The following is a 16,273-nucleotide window of genomic DNA, read 5'->3' on the forward strand; positions in this document are numbered from 1 at the left end:
GTGCCACCCACTGGGCCCTCTGACATGGAGCCCCAGTGCAGTCGCAGGGCCAGGCCTTAGAGAGTGGCAGTCGCCAAGGGAGGACCTGGAAGTCCTGACCTGCCACTTAAAAGTAACTTTGCAAGTGGAACTCTTAAGTGGGCGGCTAAAAGAAGCCCTGAAGGGAGAGGAAGGACCACTTAGCCAACAATGAACACCCAGGCATTTCCTCAGGGCTTCATGAAGGGCCTGCTGCAGGCTCCAATGGCTGCCACCAGCTCAGGAGACAGCGCCTTTGCAAAAGGGATAATTTCCAGGTGACGGCAGGTTCTCCCTGGCTTTGCGGAAGCTCAGGTCAGAGGGGCCAGACGGCAGGCAGTCTGCTGTCACTTCACCAGACTGTCCAGCTGAAGCATGCGCTGAGGCCCCTGGCTCCCACCTGGCCTGCTCTCAGCCTGGGAGCCCTCGGAGGGAGAGTCGCGCAGTGCAGGGTCTGAGAGGGCAGGTACGGGGCCTCTGCTGGCTCCTACCTAGGTAACTGTTAGCAGGAACAGGCACGAGACTTTCATCATGGTCAGTCTCTCCGCCAACTTCATAGGGCCCGTCTTCAAAGATGTTCATGTCAAAAAAAGTGTTATTCTTTTGCTCTACACGAACAATCCCTAAAGGAATGAAATGGAAAACAACAACAATAACAAAAAAAAAATGAAGATGAAACAAAATAAAATAGATGGCACCTAATAAATACCCCTCGTGTTACCAGGACAACAGAAGTCTAGATGAGACAGACATGGAAGAAGTGATGTTGAGATCGCTCAACACGGGCATGCAAGTTCTTAAATGAAAGAGATTTGCTCTAGGAATCCTAAAAATGACCCACACATTTTATGAACTATCTTTAAAACACCAGGAAACTAGATGGAAAATGGAATGTTTGCTTAGTCAACAAAAATCTGCAGAAACCTAAATTTGAATGACATGAACTTGAAATAAATGATTATTTTGTTTCCTTTGATCCTATCAGGTTTCCTTTCCTGTAATGTACAGTGAAATTAATATAACCATCTGCTCTTCTAATTGCTTTAACCAAAATTTCATCTTTCGAAAATTCTATACCTCCTAAAAATATTTCTGTCCTGTTAAAACCCAAATAACAATATAACTTTTCAAAAGTGACATTTCGCCGGGCGATGGTGACACACACCTTTAATCCCAGCACTTGGAAGGCAGAGGCAGGTGGATCTCTGTGTGTTCGAGGCCAGCCTGGTTTACAAGAGCTAGTTCCAGGGCGGTCATGACTGTTACACAGAGAAACCCTGTCTTGAAAAACTAAAAAGAAAAGTGATGTTTCACTGGGCGATGGTGGTGCTTGCCTTGAATTCCAGCACTCAGGAGGCAGAGGCAGGCGGATCTCCATGAGGCCAGCCTGGTCTACAGAGCAAGTTGCAGGACAGCCAGGGCTGTAACTGTTCTCCCTGTGTTGGGGAGAAAACAAACAACAAAAAACAAAACAACAAAACAAGTCATTTCAAGTCAGTGCTGCTAAGAATAAAACTCTTTCTAAATACAAAATGTTCTTTCAGTGAGGTCGAAATAGCCTGATGTGTTTGGTTCTAGGAAAGACTCTGCCAGAGTCAGAGTGGAGACAAACGAAATAACTTCGGGTGTCACAAGGACGGCCACACAGAAGGCTCTCAAGAACCATTTTCAGTAACAGCTGAATTTGTGTGCGTGAGAGACACTGGAAAGGGATTGAGCCTGGCACCTCACACACACTATGCAAATGCTATACACTGGCCTACATCCCTGCTCTTTTCAAAATTAATGTTTTAAAAGAATTCTTTTCACACACACACACATGCAAGCATGCTCTCGCGCATGGTGCAGGCATGCATGCTCACACAACTGAAGGTGCCAGCAAGAGTCCAGAAGAGGGCACTGGATCCCCAAAGCTACCCAGTGTGAGTGCTAAGAAAGTTCTCTGCAAGACATGGGCCTGTATGTGCTCCTAAGCCCAGGGCCATCCTCAGCTCCTACCCCACCTCCACCTCCATGCTTTCTCCTGAGACAGGCCCTTCATCAAGTGTCAAGGCTAGCCTTGAAATTTTGGTTTTCATGCCTCAACCTTCCATGTAGTCATCTTTCCCTGACTTATGGAAATATAATTTATTTTTATTTCTCAAAAAAGTTTTATTTCCAAATGATCATGGATTCTCCATCGTGGATTAGAGCTAGGTTACCCTGTGATAGAGCAGTTTGCCATATAACTCATTAATTTTTCAGAGAAACTTAGGTTTATTAAAGGAATTGACCAGACTCATCTGATCACGAAACGTGGGTCATTTTCCCTCTTCTTTCTCTGTCTCCTTTTCTCACTATAATACTGCCAACCAACCTTACCTCAAATTGCCTCTAATTTTTGTCTCAAAAACCCCAATCTGCCAGTCATCTGTTCTTTGAGCTTACTATGCTATTAGCAGAACATGGCCTAAGATACTACACAATGGGGTGTCCATGCTAACACAGTTCTTTGTATATACCGTTTACACCAACTCAGTGTTCACATCACTGGCTTAAAACGAATAGTTTCTCAAGTAACAAACATAAAACAGAAAAAAATATTAATTACTATATTCTTAGCAAAAAACTCAACCCTAAAACATTTGCATTACTGTTAAATTCACAGTGGAGATTTTAATATCCCACCCACTTTCATAAACACCTTATAGCCCACTTAAAATGTACTAAATCACGGGGCTTATTATAGGAATTTATCTGACATTTTACTATGTTTCTGTAAATACAGATGCCATACCTTTCCAGTTGTAAGTACCCGGGGCTCCAAACACAATGTAATGGAAGTCTTTAGTGAAAGTAGCGGCTACCCCTTGCTGACAGGAGCCGAATTTTTCATGGCCTCTCAGTCGGCCATCACAGAAACTCCAGTCTCCCCCATCCATGTCATCCTCGATCTTGAGATTCTGACTCAGGACGTAGCACCTCCCGAAGATGTCCCTGGACTCCTGCTTGGTGTTCACGTGCTGTCTCTTTTCATAGCGATGCGCGCATGTCTGCAAACGGCAAAGCCTTGCTGTTTAAACCTTCGCAAAATTGGGGCGCCGAGCAATATAGCGATAATAAAGAGGTTGGTTCTTTTTTGTTTGTTTGTTTGTTTTCAAGACAGGGTTTCTCTGTAGCTTTGGAGCCTGTCCTGGAACTAGCTCTTGTAGACCAGGCTCAAACTCACAGAGATCCACCTGCCTCTGCCTCCCAAGTGCTGGGATTAAAGGCAGAGACAATAATCTCCGTTTTCTATAGGATCTTCATGCTACCTCCCACGTAACCCAGTCTGGTGTCTGGAGACAGTACGTCCAAGTCCATTTCACTTACTGCCCCTGTGTAAGAATCAGTGTTCATCAAGATTTTCGGTTTTTTCTAAGTTTCTGTATAAACTCTGTTATAGCAACTAGTCTGGGAAAGAGAGGCAAGATGACCATATTCCGATCAAAAGCGCTTCCAGGCCAGTCTACCCAACAAGCCGCCTCCTATCTGGAGGGTAGGGGTGAATGGGAATAAAATTGATGTTACTGTCTATAATCATTCTTATGGTTAGCAATACCTTTGTCTATAAAAACCAAAAAGTTCCCAGAGCAAAAACAGTCCACTTGGCTTTTTGTCTGAGGAGCAGCTAGTCTCAGGGATATTCAAAACATGTTTATTAAGTTCTTTGGCTCTGGAAGTTTTAAAGACATACGGGTTGCTGGACCAACTCACAGTCTAGCAGCCCTCACAGGAGAAGTGAAGGTTTGGCTTGTTCTCAGAGGTAAACCAAGGCAGGGGTTCTGTGTTTTGTCCACTGCTCTAAGCCCATAACCGACACTGAGGAGGGTGCCCGGTAACCGGCACCGAGGAGGGCTCCCCGTAACCGGCACTGAGGAGGGCACTCTGTAACCAGCACCGAGGAGGGCGCCCCGTAACCAGCATCCAAGAGGGTGCCCCGTAACCGGCACAGAGAAGGACGCCCTTTCCCACACTCACCACCACTTTGCCTCCTGGACCCTGACTCTGGACGGTGACTCCCATCCACTGATCTTCCTTGCTTTCTGACATGGGATCAGCTGCGGGAAGTGACATGGGTTATGCAGACAGTTAGTATGCCTGAATGACTGACTGACTATCCAAACCCACACGGTAACAACACCGAACCAAAAACCCAGTAAGAAGCCATTTTCAAACGGCATAGATCCCAAGCCTAGCTACTCAGGAAATTCAGTTACTCCAGATCAATTTCTTATCTCAAGGAAACAGAAACAGTTGCGTGAATCTTTTGTAAAAATTCTGTAATGAGACATTTGAAAATTGTGTAACTGAGACGGAGCCAACCCCACAGCCGCTCTTTGACGCAGCAGTGTGAGACAAGGCATCTAAACGAACAGGGAGTGGGCTCTCTCTGCCCGCGCCCCCCCCCCCCCCGCCCCCATTCATTGTGACAGTGCGAACTGTTCTCTTCTTAGCCAGGAAAGAGGGAGAGAAAATGCGCAGAGATACCACCATGCGCTCACTGCAGTATCAGCCGCAATCTATGCTAACCCCTTATTTTTGCCTTTCTAAACAAGAACCAAAATGCCAGGGGGGATGTCCAGATACTAAGATTCCCAGAGACAGTTTGTCTTTTCTTTATTTATATATCTCTACTTTTAAGTTTTTTTTTTAACTTTTCTGTGATTAACACGTAATATTTCCTAACCGGAAGACCAGCACGCTATTCCTAAAGGATACAGACGAGAACGGAAGCATGAGCCTGCGTCTCTACTTAGGCCAATAATCAAATTTGGCTTCTCAGAAGCTTCTCGGAACACTAATGGCTCTGTTCAATCTACGGGAAGCCAGGTAAATGAGCTGGTGACACACCTGGACTCCATGATGGCATCTTCTCGCTACGCGGAGGCTTCTAAAACGGGATATTAAAATAAGAGGGAAATAGCCCTGTCTTTCGGAGTCACTGGTTTTAGCTGGGTAAGAGCCTGGTGTTTCAAAGACCTGTCCATGGAACAACGACAATGTATGGGACTCAACGGCAGAACATGTGACCCTTTCAACACCCCATGTGGGGAAACGGTCACATTACATGATTAGTAAGTATATCCATTTTCGGTTCTGGCCGCTCCTAAAGTTTTTTGAAAATTATTTTGACTGAACCCTATCTCATCAATGAATGCATCTTGGTCTTTAGGGAAGATATTATTCAAGCTGGTCAGTTCTCATTTTGGAGTTTTCTCATATTTAAATCCTTTCAGGACCAGAGATGCAATCTGGGGGTAGAGAGCTCGCTTAGGACCCACAGGCACTGAGTTAGAGCCCTAGCATCACTAAAACAAACAAAATAAACACATGAATCAAATTAATAATACATAAAAATAGACAAAACAGTCTTTCCCCTAAAAATTTAACAGCAGGTGATGTTTTGACTGCTTAAATACATGATAGGCACGTTTAATTTTCTTCACAGCTGTGAACTGAATTTTGCAACCGTCTCAACATACCACTAGGTGGCAACATAAACACGTCACTGTAGTTAACCCAGATTAAACAAACGTAGCAAACTGGCCCACTTCAGTGTGGTTTAGAGAAGTATTTTCAGGGCAAATAAAACAGTCAAGACTGACAAAATTAAAAGTGGTCCTTTCTGTAAGAATAAATTCTTGTGACTCCTGTCCCAGCACGGTACAGATAGGCTGGCCAAATGAACAAGGGAGAGAGAACATACCGTCATTATCAAACTCAATCCGCGTGCAAGGTCCCCGAGAGGTGATGTCACAGCTGTACAGACCCCCTGTTCTGTTCGCCCTCTGCAGTGGAAGTGCTTCTGCCCGAGGGGCCCCCACAAGCAGCCTGGAGATAAAACAGAAAGAATTTAGAGACTCGCACATACTATACTTTCCGCCAGAACCCAGAGCTAAGGGCGCTATCCTCTGCCATGCAGCTGAGGAGTTGGGGACAAAAACGCTCTTGCAGCACAGGCAGCAAGGCCTCGCAACTGGGGCACAATGACACCCCATATCCACAAAGGGAGAGGGAGCCTGTCCCTCCCAGAATCAGCAGCAGTAGCTGGGTGCGATTCCAGTGTCCAAAGACACTCTTCAAGGAACAAGCACGGAACACGGACCGCAGCCGAACAATTCACACTCCCAACTTGGGTGGGAAGCAGCCATCACCTTGCATCTGTAAGTACACGTTGCTTTCCAACCTGAGCCGCGAGGTATCTCTGACTACACCTCGCTTTGCAGCGGCTGATCTACAGATTCAGAATCCAACTTCTGACAAAAGCATAACTCAGTGACTCCTGCAACCTGTCTCTCCCCTTATTTTTCTTCCTCAGCTTTATTGATTGACATCCTGGGTCACTTAAAGGGCAATACTTTCGCCTTACAGGTGCCCGATACAAGCTCTGCCCTATCACCCAGGATGTGGGATGAAAATGCAGCTTCCTTCTCACCCCAGATTTCCCCAGGAGCAGCTCCTAAGCCAATCTCACATCCTCATTTCTGCTATTTCACCCCCAGAGGGGCTGGCCCTGCATCAAGTTTACAACCTCTGGGGTCTGCTTGACAAAGGAACACACAGTGCGAGAGAGATAGAGAGAAAGAACACACACCTGACCACAAGGAGAAGTAAAGGCTGGAAGTTGGGGGTACAAGACTGGGAGTGGAAAACATGGCTGGGAACAGAAGCCAATACAAACAACAGACCCTAGTGAAGAGAGCGCAAGTCACACTTGGTCCAAGAAGCCTGCAGAGCCAGGTGCAGAAGGAACAAAACAAACACCCTCCGCCCCCCCGCCCCCCCACCTCTTCCTAGCTGGGATGGATCCCAGAAAAGGAGCCAATGTGCTAGCGGATACACTGCTGCAGGTGCAATCAGAGTGAAGGGACTCACCTCCGCCCAGGAGAATAATGGTGGCCTCCGTGGGGACAGCCGGCTGCCCTTCCTCCCATAGCCCCAGGCAGCTGGCACTGCCAGCTCCTACCTGCAAGTCTATCCTAGACCTGAAAAGGCGGAACAGCACACACCAAGGCACAGAACTGAAAGCAGAGACTTAGCAACTGTTCCAGGTTCCTAGAATTTCTCAATCAATAGGGGGTATGGGGAAGGCCAAGTTGCAGGGGTCTGTAAGGACCCACCGCGAGTCATATCTATCTGAGTAATGTCCCAGCTCCTGGTGGTGAACAGCCTTACATGCTTGCCAGATGGGATGGACCCCGTGCTAGGGAGCAGGAGAAGCGAGCAATGAGCTGAGCTACAGGCCCAGATGAAGCTAGGAGCCTGCACTCTCGGATTCGATAGGAAAAAAAGGCCTTGGCAGGGGTTAATTATGAACCCTTTGGGTTTCGCAGCTAGGTGCCAGTCAGGACAAAACCACCCAGCCGTGTCACTGATCCTTCAGAACACTTCCCAAGAAGCAAAGCTCAACACCGGAGAAGTTTAAAAGTGGACACACTGAGATAAAACCTGCTCCGTATACTGACAGAGTCAAGACCGATTCCCAACAGGCAGAGGGAGAAAGAACCCAGGCCCAATCACAGCTGGTGGGTAAAGGTAACCAACCGCCAAGCGGAGGATCTGAAGGGCAGCTCAGCCCACCTGGACCGTTTTTCCCTCCTCTCTAACCACTTCCTCTTACACACACCCAAGGAGGCTAAGTGTGGCAGGTAGGCTGCTTCCTGTTTACCCCGCTCCTCCTTCATTTCAGTTCAGGGCTGATTCCTTCAACAAACTCTGCCTCCATCCAGGGCACATAAGCAATGACCTCCCGCTCACACTCAGGTGTGGGAGCGCCTGATCCATAACGTAAGCAGCTCATAAAAGGACATGGAGGCAGAGGCATCAAGTGGACAATTGCTCTGTGGAAGGAGTGCCACCAGGAAGTGACAGGGGAGGCAGAACAGCACAGGCAGACTCGCTTTGCTTCCAGGGATCTCATCCTGCCTGACGCTGCGACCCTTTAATACGGTTCCTCACGTTATGGCGACCCCACCCACCCTTAAATTCCGTTATTTTCATTGCTACTTCATAACTGTAATGTTGCTACTGTTATGAATCATAATGCAAATACCTAATATGCAGGATATCTGATTCACGACCACTGTGAAAGGGTCCTTGGAGCCCCACTCAAAAAGGGTGGAAAAGGGGTAGCAATCCACAGGTTGAGAACCACTGGGCTAGAAGCTGTAGGGGAGTGCGGTCTGGATGTGAGTGGAGCTGGAGGAGAAGGTCCTGTGGAAGACTGGCTCAGGGGAGAGGTATCAGGAGGTCCTACAAAGCCTCAGGAGACAGCCATCTCTTGAGCCTTTCTGGGCTCCAACAGGGGACAGGAACCCCAAGGTTTCCTGCAATGTGAAAAGCTGTAGCGAGGCTGGAGAGATGGCTCAGGGACTAGCGCACAGTCTATCCTTCCAGAAGAGCCAGAGTTCAGAGTCCAGCACCAAATCAACCGTCTCCAATTCCAGTTCCGGGGATTCAAAGCCCTCTCTGGCCTCCATGGGCACCAGCACACATGAGGCTTATACACATATGACACACAGAGAAATAACAACACACTGAAGAGGCTGCCTTCAGCCACCAGCTTTCTCCAACCCTTCTCTCCTTCATCCCTGGAAGGGGACGCGTGGGACAGAGGAGGAAGTGGACTGCATAGAAGGAAGAAGGAAGGAAGGAACAGAGCTGCTGGGGGAGAGGGGGGAATTAAAGACGAATCTGAAGAGAAACCACAAAATAAGAGATGTGTGTCTATGAAGGCTAATGCCACCTGAAACGAAGCTCTGCCCGCGTGAGTCCATAGCATTCTATCACCCGGGGAGAGATGGAAAGGGAGGGGCTGACCTTGCAATGATCATGGGAGGCTGCAGGAGGGAACGCTCGTCAGCAGAGGGCGCCCTCTGCATCGCTCTGTATTCCAGGCTGCAGTGTGCTAATCTCATGCAATGGTTCCCAAAAATTCATGAATATAATCACCCCAACTGGCTTCATTTTCACAGTCGCCTGCCTGGTTCAGAAATTAGCAAAAGAGGCTAATCTTAATCCCTCTTGGAATCAACTTTAAACGTAGAAGGTCACAGTTCATTAGCTAAGGCTATGTCCGCGAAGAACAAATAAATGAACAAAACTAGACAGTATGCAAACAATGACACCAGGGGACAACCGTCTACTGCTAATCTAAGTCATTTTTAGGTCACAGTGTGGGTTAAATGCTAAGCACATGTTGATTCTTGAGCTGCCAGGTGCCTGTAGGTGTCAGAGGGATAGCCGGTTCCAATCAACCCTTCAACCTGTGCCAAAAATCTGGCTTTTGCAATAATCCCAGCTTCCTCCCGATTTCTCCCAGTAAGGGCTTTGGGCACCAAGGTGCCCTGATGGTTCAACGAGAGAACCAAGTGCTCTTTGGGCACCACTACAATGACCAAGTCAACTCCAAGGGCCAGGGCTGAAGGACTGACCTATAGGAACAGCTCTGCCTTCAGACAGGCTGAAGCTGGGGGTGGGGGTGGGGAAGTGAGTCAGCCTTGTAGGGAGGAGGGAAGTGGTGGAAACTGACAGACCAGCAGCCAGAAGTCTATTCCTGTGTCGGGTCCAAAGAAGGAAAGACTACAAACACTGTGCAAGAGTTTAGTTTGGCACTAGGAAGTCACTTTTCAAACTGCTTGCCCCAGAACCCATAGATGGCTAATTCTACCGGGTTTTACTATTTTCCCCCTTTTCTGAGGAGAGGTAGGTGGGTGTATAACATTTTTGAGACACAATTGTCCTCTACCATCTTCTTCCCTTAGCCTCCCAGGGATGGATCAGACTTGAGCCACCATGGACACCTTCCTCCAAAGTTCTAAAGTTGTGTTGAAATAACTCCCTGAAGATTTCATCATACTGGAAAACTTTGAAAGACAAGACTCAAGTAAAGAGATGGCCCAGTGGTTAATCACACTGGCTGCTTTTCCAAAGGACCCACGTTTGGTTTCCAGTACCCACATTGGTGGCTCACAACCATCCATAATGCCAGTTCCAGGGAATCCAATGCCCTCTTCTAACATCCAAAGACACCAGGCACACACATATTACACAGAGACACCAGGCACATACATATTACAGAGGAAGACAAAATACTCATACACATAAAAATTAGCTAATTTTTTTAAAAAGCTTAAAATAAGACGTAAAAACCACAGCATCATCTTTAACAGTAAGAAATAAGCTTTGTCATAGTGAAAGGTAATGCCAAAAAGGATGGTGGTATCTCAGAATACGACATAAATCAAGGTCTCCAAAGGAGGTTCCAGGCAAAGGGCTCTGGACCCACTACCATGGTCTGAACAAGCTATTCTAAAACCCACCAAGTGAGCCACACGGCCACTCGTATTCACAACTCCCCCAACAACAGCTGGCCCACTTTCGTACAGCTATTTCAATCAAGTGTTCTAAACACTGGGGTTCTCTTTAAACTTTAAAGACAATTGGAGCTTTGCTTCATTGTCTTTGGCAATAATTCATTTCCTTGAGGATTGAAGATTGCGCCTCTAGCTACTCAGCTCTGTCTTGGGAAATGTGAACCTTCTGCTTCATTAGAACAAGGGCACTATTATTGCTTAATTGAAAACACAGCCTTCTCGGTTCGTTTCAATGAAGACCCGAAGAGTCAGGCAATGGCCATTACCCAAGGACCTGTGTCATCAACATTTATGCCCATCTTCAAATTCAATGTCAAAGTAATAGTAAAGTAATAAATAACAATGGTAAGAAATTAAAAAATACAGAACTTCGGGTCGTAGCAGATTCTAAACTCATCCCAAGCCCCCGAAACTGGGCAACTCTCTTAATTTTCTTAGATTTAACTTCTCTTTAAATTTAGAATATGATGTTTCTTTCTTGAATAATCAACCAGCTCTGGGCTATGTTGGCCAGAAAGGGAATCTCATAAGCCTCTAAAATCTCAATTTCTCCAGTTAGAGCAATGAGGCTACGAGCATACTGACCCTTTCTCCCAAATATCCTCTTCTCGCCCCGAGTCCCACCATCTGCTGTCTCTCACACCCAGGCAAAGCCGAGTTACCTCTTATAGCCCCAATTCATTCACTCCTTTTCACATAGCCAGGTAAGTACCATCCAGTGCTGAACCAAACTACACACGGACGGAGGACCAGTATCACAATCAGACGTCAGTTTCCTCAGTGGACGTTGTGCCTAACACTGAGGTCAAACAGACTTGCTCTTCCCCTGCTTTCTCAGTGCGGTGTGCCTCATGCTTAGACCACGACTTCTGTTTTCCGTGCACTTTCTCGGCGCCTTTCTTTCTCCTGACATCATTTACCATTATTGGAGTCTTGATCTCTTAAACTCCCGATGGTGCTTTGTATTAAATCAAGACCTTGCCCTGGCTCAGACCCCTCTTCCTGTTTTCCCATCACTGGTCCAGACGTGCTCCACAGGATATGCTGGACTCTCCATCACTGTTGCCTGGGGTGATGCACTCTGACCTGGGATCCCATGCTTTTCTCTTGGCTGGACTTTCTTGCTGTCCTAACAATACATGAAGAACAAGTCAAGACTATGGATACACAGTCTCTAATGGCCCTCACCTCAGAGGGAGTCAGGGCATAGAACGCGGCTCTTGAAAACCTCAATGGCAGTGCTGACAACCAGATCTGCACCCCTTTGAGGGTGGCTTTTCAGCTCCCCAGTTTACCCCGGGCATTCCGGGATGCAGTAATCTGTATAAAAGCCTTTATCAATGCCTAAGTTCTTACAGCCTCGCTCACATTGTGGACAACATACTCACTCTCAGGACACGCCCCCTTACCGTGCCCGAATCACTCCGCAGTCCACTCTTCCATCCTCTTTCTGGAATCCCTGCTACTTAGGTGCTAGGCATCAGGGGTAATCAACCTTTCCTCTCTGTGGTTAGACAGCTTCTAACCATTCTCCCTGAGTTTCTACTGACACCTGAAGATTTCTGCAGGCAGGCCTGTAACCCCTGGAAGCACCTTCTCTTTGAAGTGTGCTTTTTACTTATCTACTTTTTGTACATGTGTTATGTCCTCAAAATTCTGTGAGCTTCATCTGCGAGTTCTCCTGAAGCAGCTGCCGGTGTGCTTCTAGACGGCGTCTTTACCCTTTCCCTCGCTTTCCCGTAGCCACTGCTTTTCACATTCCTAGCTCTCACTGTGTGCATCGTGAGAGCATGCAGGTTTTGTTGGTATTGTCTGGCCCTTCCTACCTTCTTTTGGCCACCTCCTACCCAGTATCAGTCACTGGTCACCCATACTCATGTAGGCTCCACCTGGCCCCTGTTGCATCATGGCTAACCCCCAGGTTCTCAGGAAGATCATCCGGCACCAGACTGATAAATCGTTAAGTGTGATAGTACTCAAGAGGTACTGCCCACAGGGTGCAAGAAGCCTCGAGGGTCTCGTCCTGATGCTCAGTCCTGGTCCTGGGGCCAACAAGAAATCAAAGCTCACGCTGCATGCACAGTAGCTTCCAGAAGGTCCAGCTGCACGGTGTCAAGGAGCAAGAGGTGCTCCTGACTGCAGTGAAGCTTTGCTGATACTGCTCACACCTCCTCTAGGACACACAAAGCCAGTATGGAAAGAACAGCCCGTCTGTCACTAATGCCTGCAGCAAGAGAAAATGAAGAGACGGCGCCTGGCAGAACCCACAGATGAATACTCTCCTGCTGCGCCCACTCTTTGCAAAGCAACAGGGGCCTTTGCTGTTAACCACGAGGAGCTAAACTTTGCACCGAGCGGGAAGGACAATGACATCTGGCACGCATGGACTCTAACTCCTCGTTCCCAGCTCCTCTCCTATAGCATCATTGCAGAGCAGAACACTCTCATCCTCTAACCAGGCTCTGCATGACGGGTGCCAACTTAACCAGGCTCTTCCCTGTTAGGGTGCCAGATGCCATCTGCTTCTGCCTTTTTAGTATTTGTGAGGCCTCGGCGGGGTTTGAGGAGCCTGGGACAAATCTGGACAACCAGTTAGCTACCAGACCACAGGCGATGATACACTCATATTGTAAGGAATCTGACCCTCCAGCCTTTTCCCAAGGTTAAAGGTCGGTTTCCGTCTCACAGTAAGTGCAAATCAAACATCTAAATGAACGCCAAGGGATGGGAAAAATACCAAGAATGGCATCTTGGCCAACACTGAATGTAGATACAATAATCAATGGAGACCATCTGATTGATCATTCAACTTAAACATTTAAAACCATATTCATTTATTGATACTTTCACTTGTATCTTATGAATTAATTTTATTCAGAATCCATAAGTTTCTTTGACATCACTTCAGAGAGTATTGTCTAAGCTCAGTTTCCTAGAGCAGCTTATATCCAAGATTCACAATTATGGTGTCCAAACCCTGGGAATTAGTATGGAGTGCAAACTAAATCTGAACATGAGTCTCCTCCGAGTCAATTCTGAGGCACTAATTTTTATTTAAAATTAACCTCTATACTATACACAATTAAAAATGATTGAGGTGTTTGGGAGCTAATGCGTTCATTACAAACAGAACTTCATGATTCAAAGTGAAGTAATCCAGATGACAGTCATGACACAGAAAAGTAATTCTTGCTCTTACAACGTCGAGGCAGGAGGATCTTAATTATGATTTTTGTGGTCAGCCTGGGCAATTCTCCTAAGAGAACAACTCTGCAAGCACTAGGGCAGATTTGGGAGTAAAATATAAATTCTATGTGCTATTCGACGGCAAAAGAAAGACACTTCCCAAGACCTTTCTAGAAGCTCTCCATGTGTGAGCAAGCATGTTAGGAAGGGGCCACATTGTACTGAGTTCCTTTGTGGTCTCACCAAGCTCTCCTGCGAAATAGTTCTATTCCTAGGCCTTACCAGGACTGTCTGTATGCTCAGGTCTTACCTGGGCAGGCCTTGATCACACCTGAAAGTTCAATACTTACCACCCCTTCTTTTCCCCCACTCCAAAAAGTACCAGGTCGAAGCCTAGCTACGGTCACGTCAGCCCAGCCTCAGACATAAAGCTGGCTGTGACACATACCACCCCCCACATCTATTCTATAGTGAGCACCATGCCCAAGGCCAGGCACTGTGTGATAGCAATTGGCTGTGGGTTCACAGGCACTGGCCATGCTCTGCCAGGAGTCCTATGGCCAGGCTTTCCCATGACCAGACAACCCACCCAAGGTTTATCTAGTCAGTCACCAAAGTTCCACTGACCTGGTAGGTATCTGTCCTCCCACAGCTAGGGCTCCTCAGGAGTCCAGCACAAGAAGGACCAGGGGTTAACAAAGAAGACCCCACCTCTTCACCAACCCACGGCCACTGTCCGTCTGTATATACACTAGCCTAACCAGAGCGATGGGAAATTTTGCCGTACTGCCCCCTCTCTAGAATTAATTTAGTCCGTAACGCCAGAGTCTTTCTCACCTAGGGAGAGGTAAAGGAGCCACTAAAGCCTGCCCTGGCCAAGCCACACACAGAAGGTTTCCCAGCTATCACATATATTTTAATTAAACTTTTACTTTTGAATTATTTTTAACTTTAAGAACTTGTCTCATGTTGACATTTTCACACATGTGTCATTTTATCTTGTCATATTTTCCCCCCGTACTTCCCTATTCCTAGGTCCCTTTCCACTGCCAAAATAGTCCCCTTCCTGCTTATATGGAATTGTGCATGTGTGCACGCACACACACACACATCCATCTACATCCATGTATATATTCACATATTTACTTTAAATCTAAATCCCACATTTCTTATTTTTGAAAGGGCCACAGAATCACGATTGCCCCCATATTTTGGTGACTGTCTATTGGTGGTCTGAAGGTACACCTGAGAACTCTGCGCTCACAGAGAGATATGCGCCTATGTCCATCATTTCATTTAGTTCTCCTTATTTTATCAGCCCGAAGAAATCATTTCAAAACTGCTTAAAGGGGACTAACCGCATGTGCATTTGCAAACCTCAAGCTTTCCTGCCAGGGAAAAGTCACAGCTGTTCTCAGCTATGGCGCAGTGACTTCTGTTAGTGTGGCATGCAGACCTGGACCTACCCCCTTGCCGCCCTTGGGATGAGTCAGATGACCGCGCATATTCAAGGAGACACCGAGTTTGTTTTCCATGGAGCTGCGTGGCTTAGGACACACTGGCTTGTCCTCTCCATTTTCTAAGCCGCCCGCCCTCTTTGCCTATTTTCAGGGCCAGCAGGACAGTTTCAAATCTCTTTGACCCCTTCTTCCCATTATGACGGTCCTTCCCTGCAATCACTGAGTCTATCTGGGTCATTGTCCTAACTGAAGGCAGCTAATCCGAAGGCATTACCGAGCACATTCGCTGTCTTGGCTGAGTCAGGACACGGACACTGTGGGAATCAGCCTACCCTTCCTAAATTTCTAAAATGGCCCCTTTCTCAGATCCACACTGATTTCCACTCTGATACCAAGAACTTGAATTTTGATAATGATCTTAATAGAAGACATTTCAGGTTCAGTACCTCTAAAGGGCATGCTAGGGTTGTGGTCCTGGCCCTCACCCTCCAACCACACTGGGCTCCTGCGGCCATCGGCTCTCTGCTAGCCTGGGACTCTGCACTGGCTCCCCTTCCTCCAGGATCCTCCTGCATCCTCCCGTTCTTTGTATAAAACCTTCCTGACCCTCCCCCGCCTCTTGTTTCTCATTTCCCTTCCCTTCGCTGCAATTACCAGGGACAACTCTTGCCCGCTGTCCTTCCTCCCTCCCCAGAACGCCACGTCCATGGGCCACAGGCCATCTATGCTGCTCACTCCCAGGTCCCCAGCACACAGCTGAGTGTCTGGTACACCAAGAACACTCAGTGAGCAAGCAAACCAATTAAGTTAAACAATTTTTTTAAAGTTGTTTTAATACTTCACAGACTTAAAATTCTGAGAGATCTTTACAAGAATATCCCTCTTTTCACAAGGATGGAAATCCCACCTCAAAACCTACTGACTTTAGGTTTAGACTATATAACTGGTTATGTGAATATGTTCAAATACTGGGCCGGGGTGGGGTGGGGAGTCCCCTTCACTGTCTCAGAATTGGGCAAAGCCGGCCTGCTACAGGCAGTGGTTCAGCGAAGACGCAATGCCTACTCTCTATTTTTGGTTTTAATTTTCCGTATCTAATATGCTGCCTTTTACTTACAGAAAGGCATTTGTGTAGTTTATGTACAAATCAATTAAAAAAATTAATCCCTAAAAAATAAAAGAGAAGGTTAGCATATTATGCATTTGCTGACA

The 16,273-nt window shown here is 47.0% G+C and overlaps 1 protein-coding gene across 2 annotated transcripts in view; it reads right to left on the reverse strand.

Moving 5' to 3' along the window:
* Itga6 (integrin subunit alpha 6) overlaps positions 1-16,273 on the reverse strand; it is a 66,880-nt gene that overhangs the window by 30,905 nt on the left and 19,702 nt on the right. For both annotated transcript variants that reach the window (XM_075984902.1, XM_075984903.1), the window contains exons 2-5: positions 5,747-5,871; positions 4,018-4,097; positions 2,795-3,050; positions 510-641 (exon numbers count right to left, since the gene is read on the reverse strand). In XM_075984902.1, the coding sequence (XP_075841017.1) occupies positions 510-641; positions 2,795-3,050; positions 4,018-4,097; positions 5,747-5,871 (593 nt within the window). The remainder of the gene's footprint in view (positions 1-509; positions 642-2,794; positions 3,051-4,017; positions 4,098-5,746; positions 5,872-16,273) is intronic.

This window comes from Microtus pennsylvanicus, chromosome 9 (assembly GCF_037038515.1).
Source record: "Microtus pennsylvanicus isolate mMicPen1 chromosome 9, mMicPen1.hap1, whole genome shotgun sequence".
Taxonomy (NCBI): Eukaryota; Metazoa; Chordata; class Mammalia; order Rodentia; family Cricetidae; genus Microtus; species Microtus pennsylvanicus.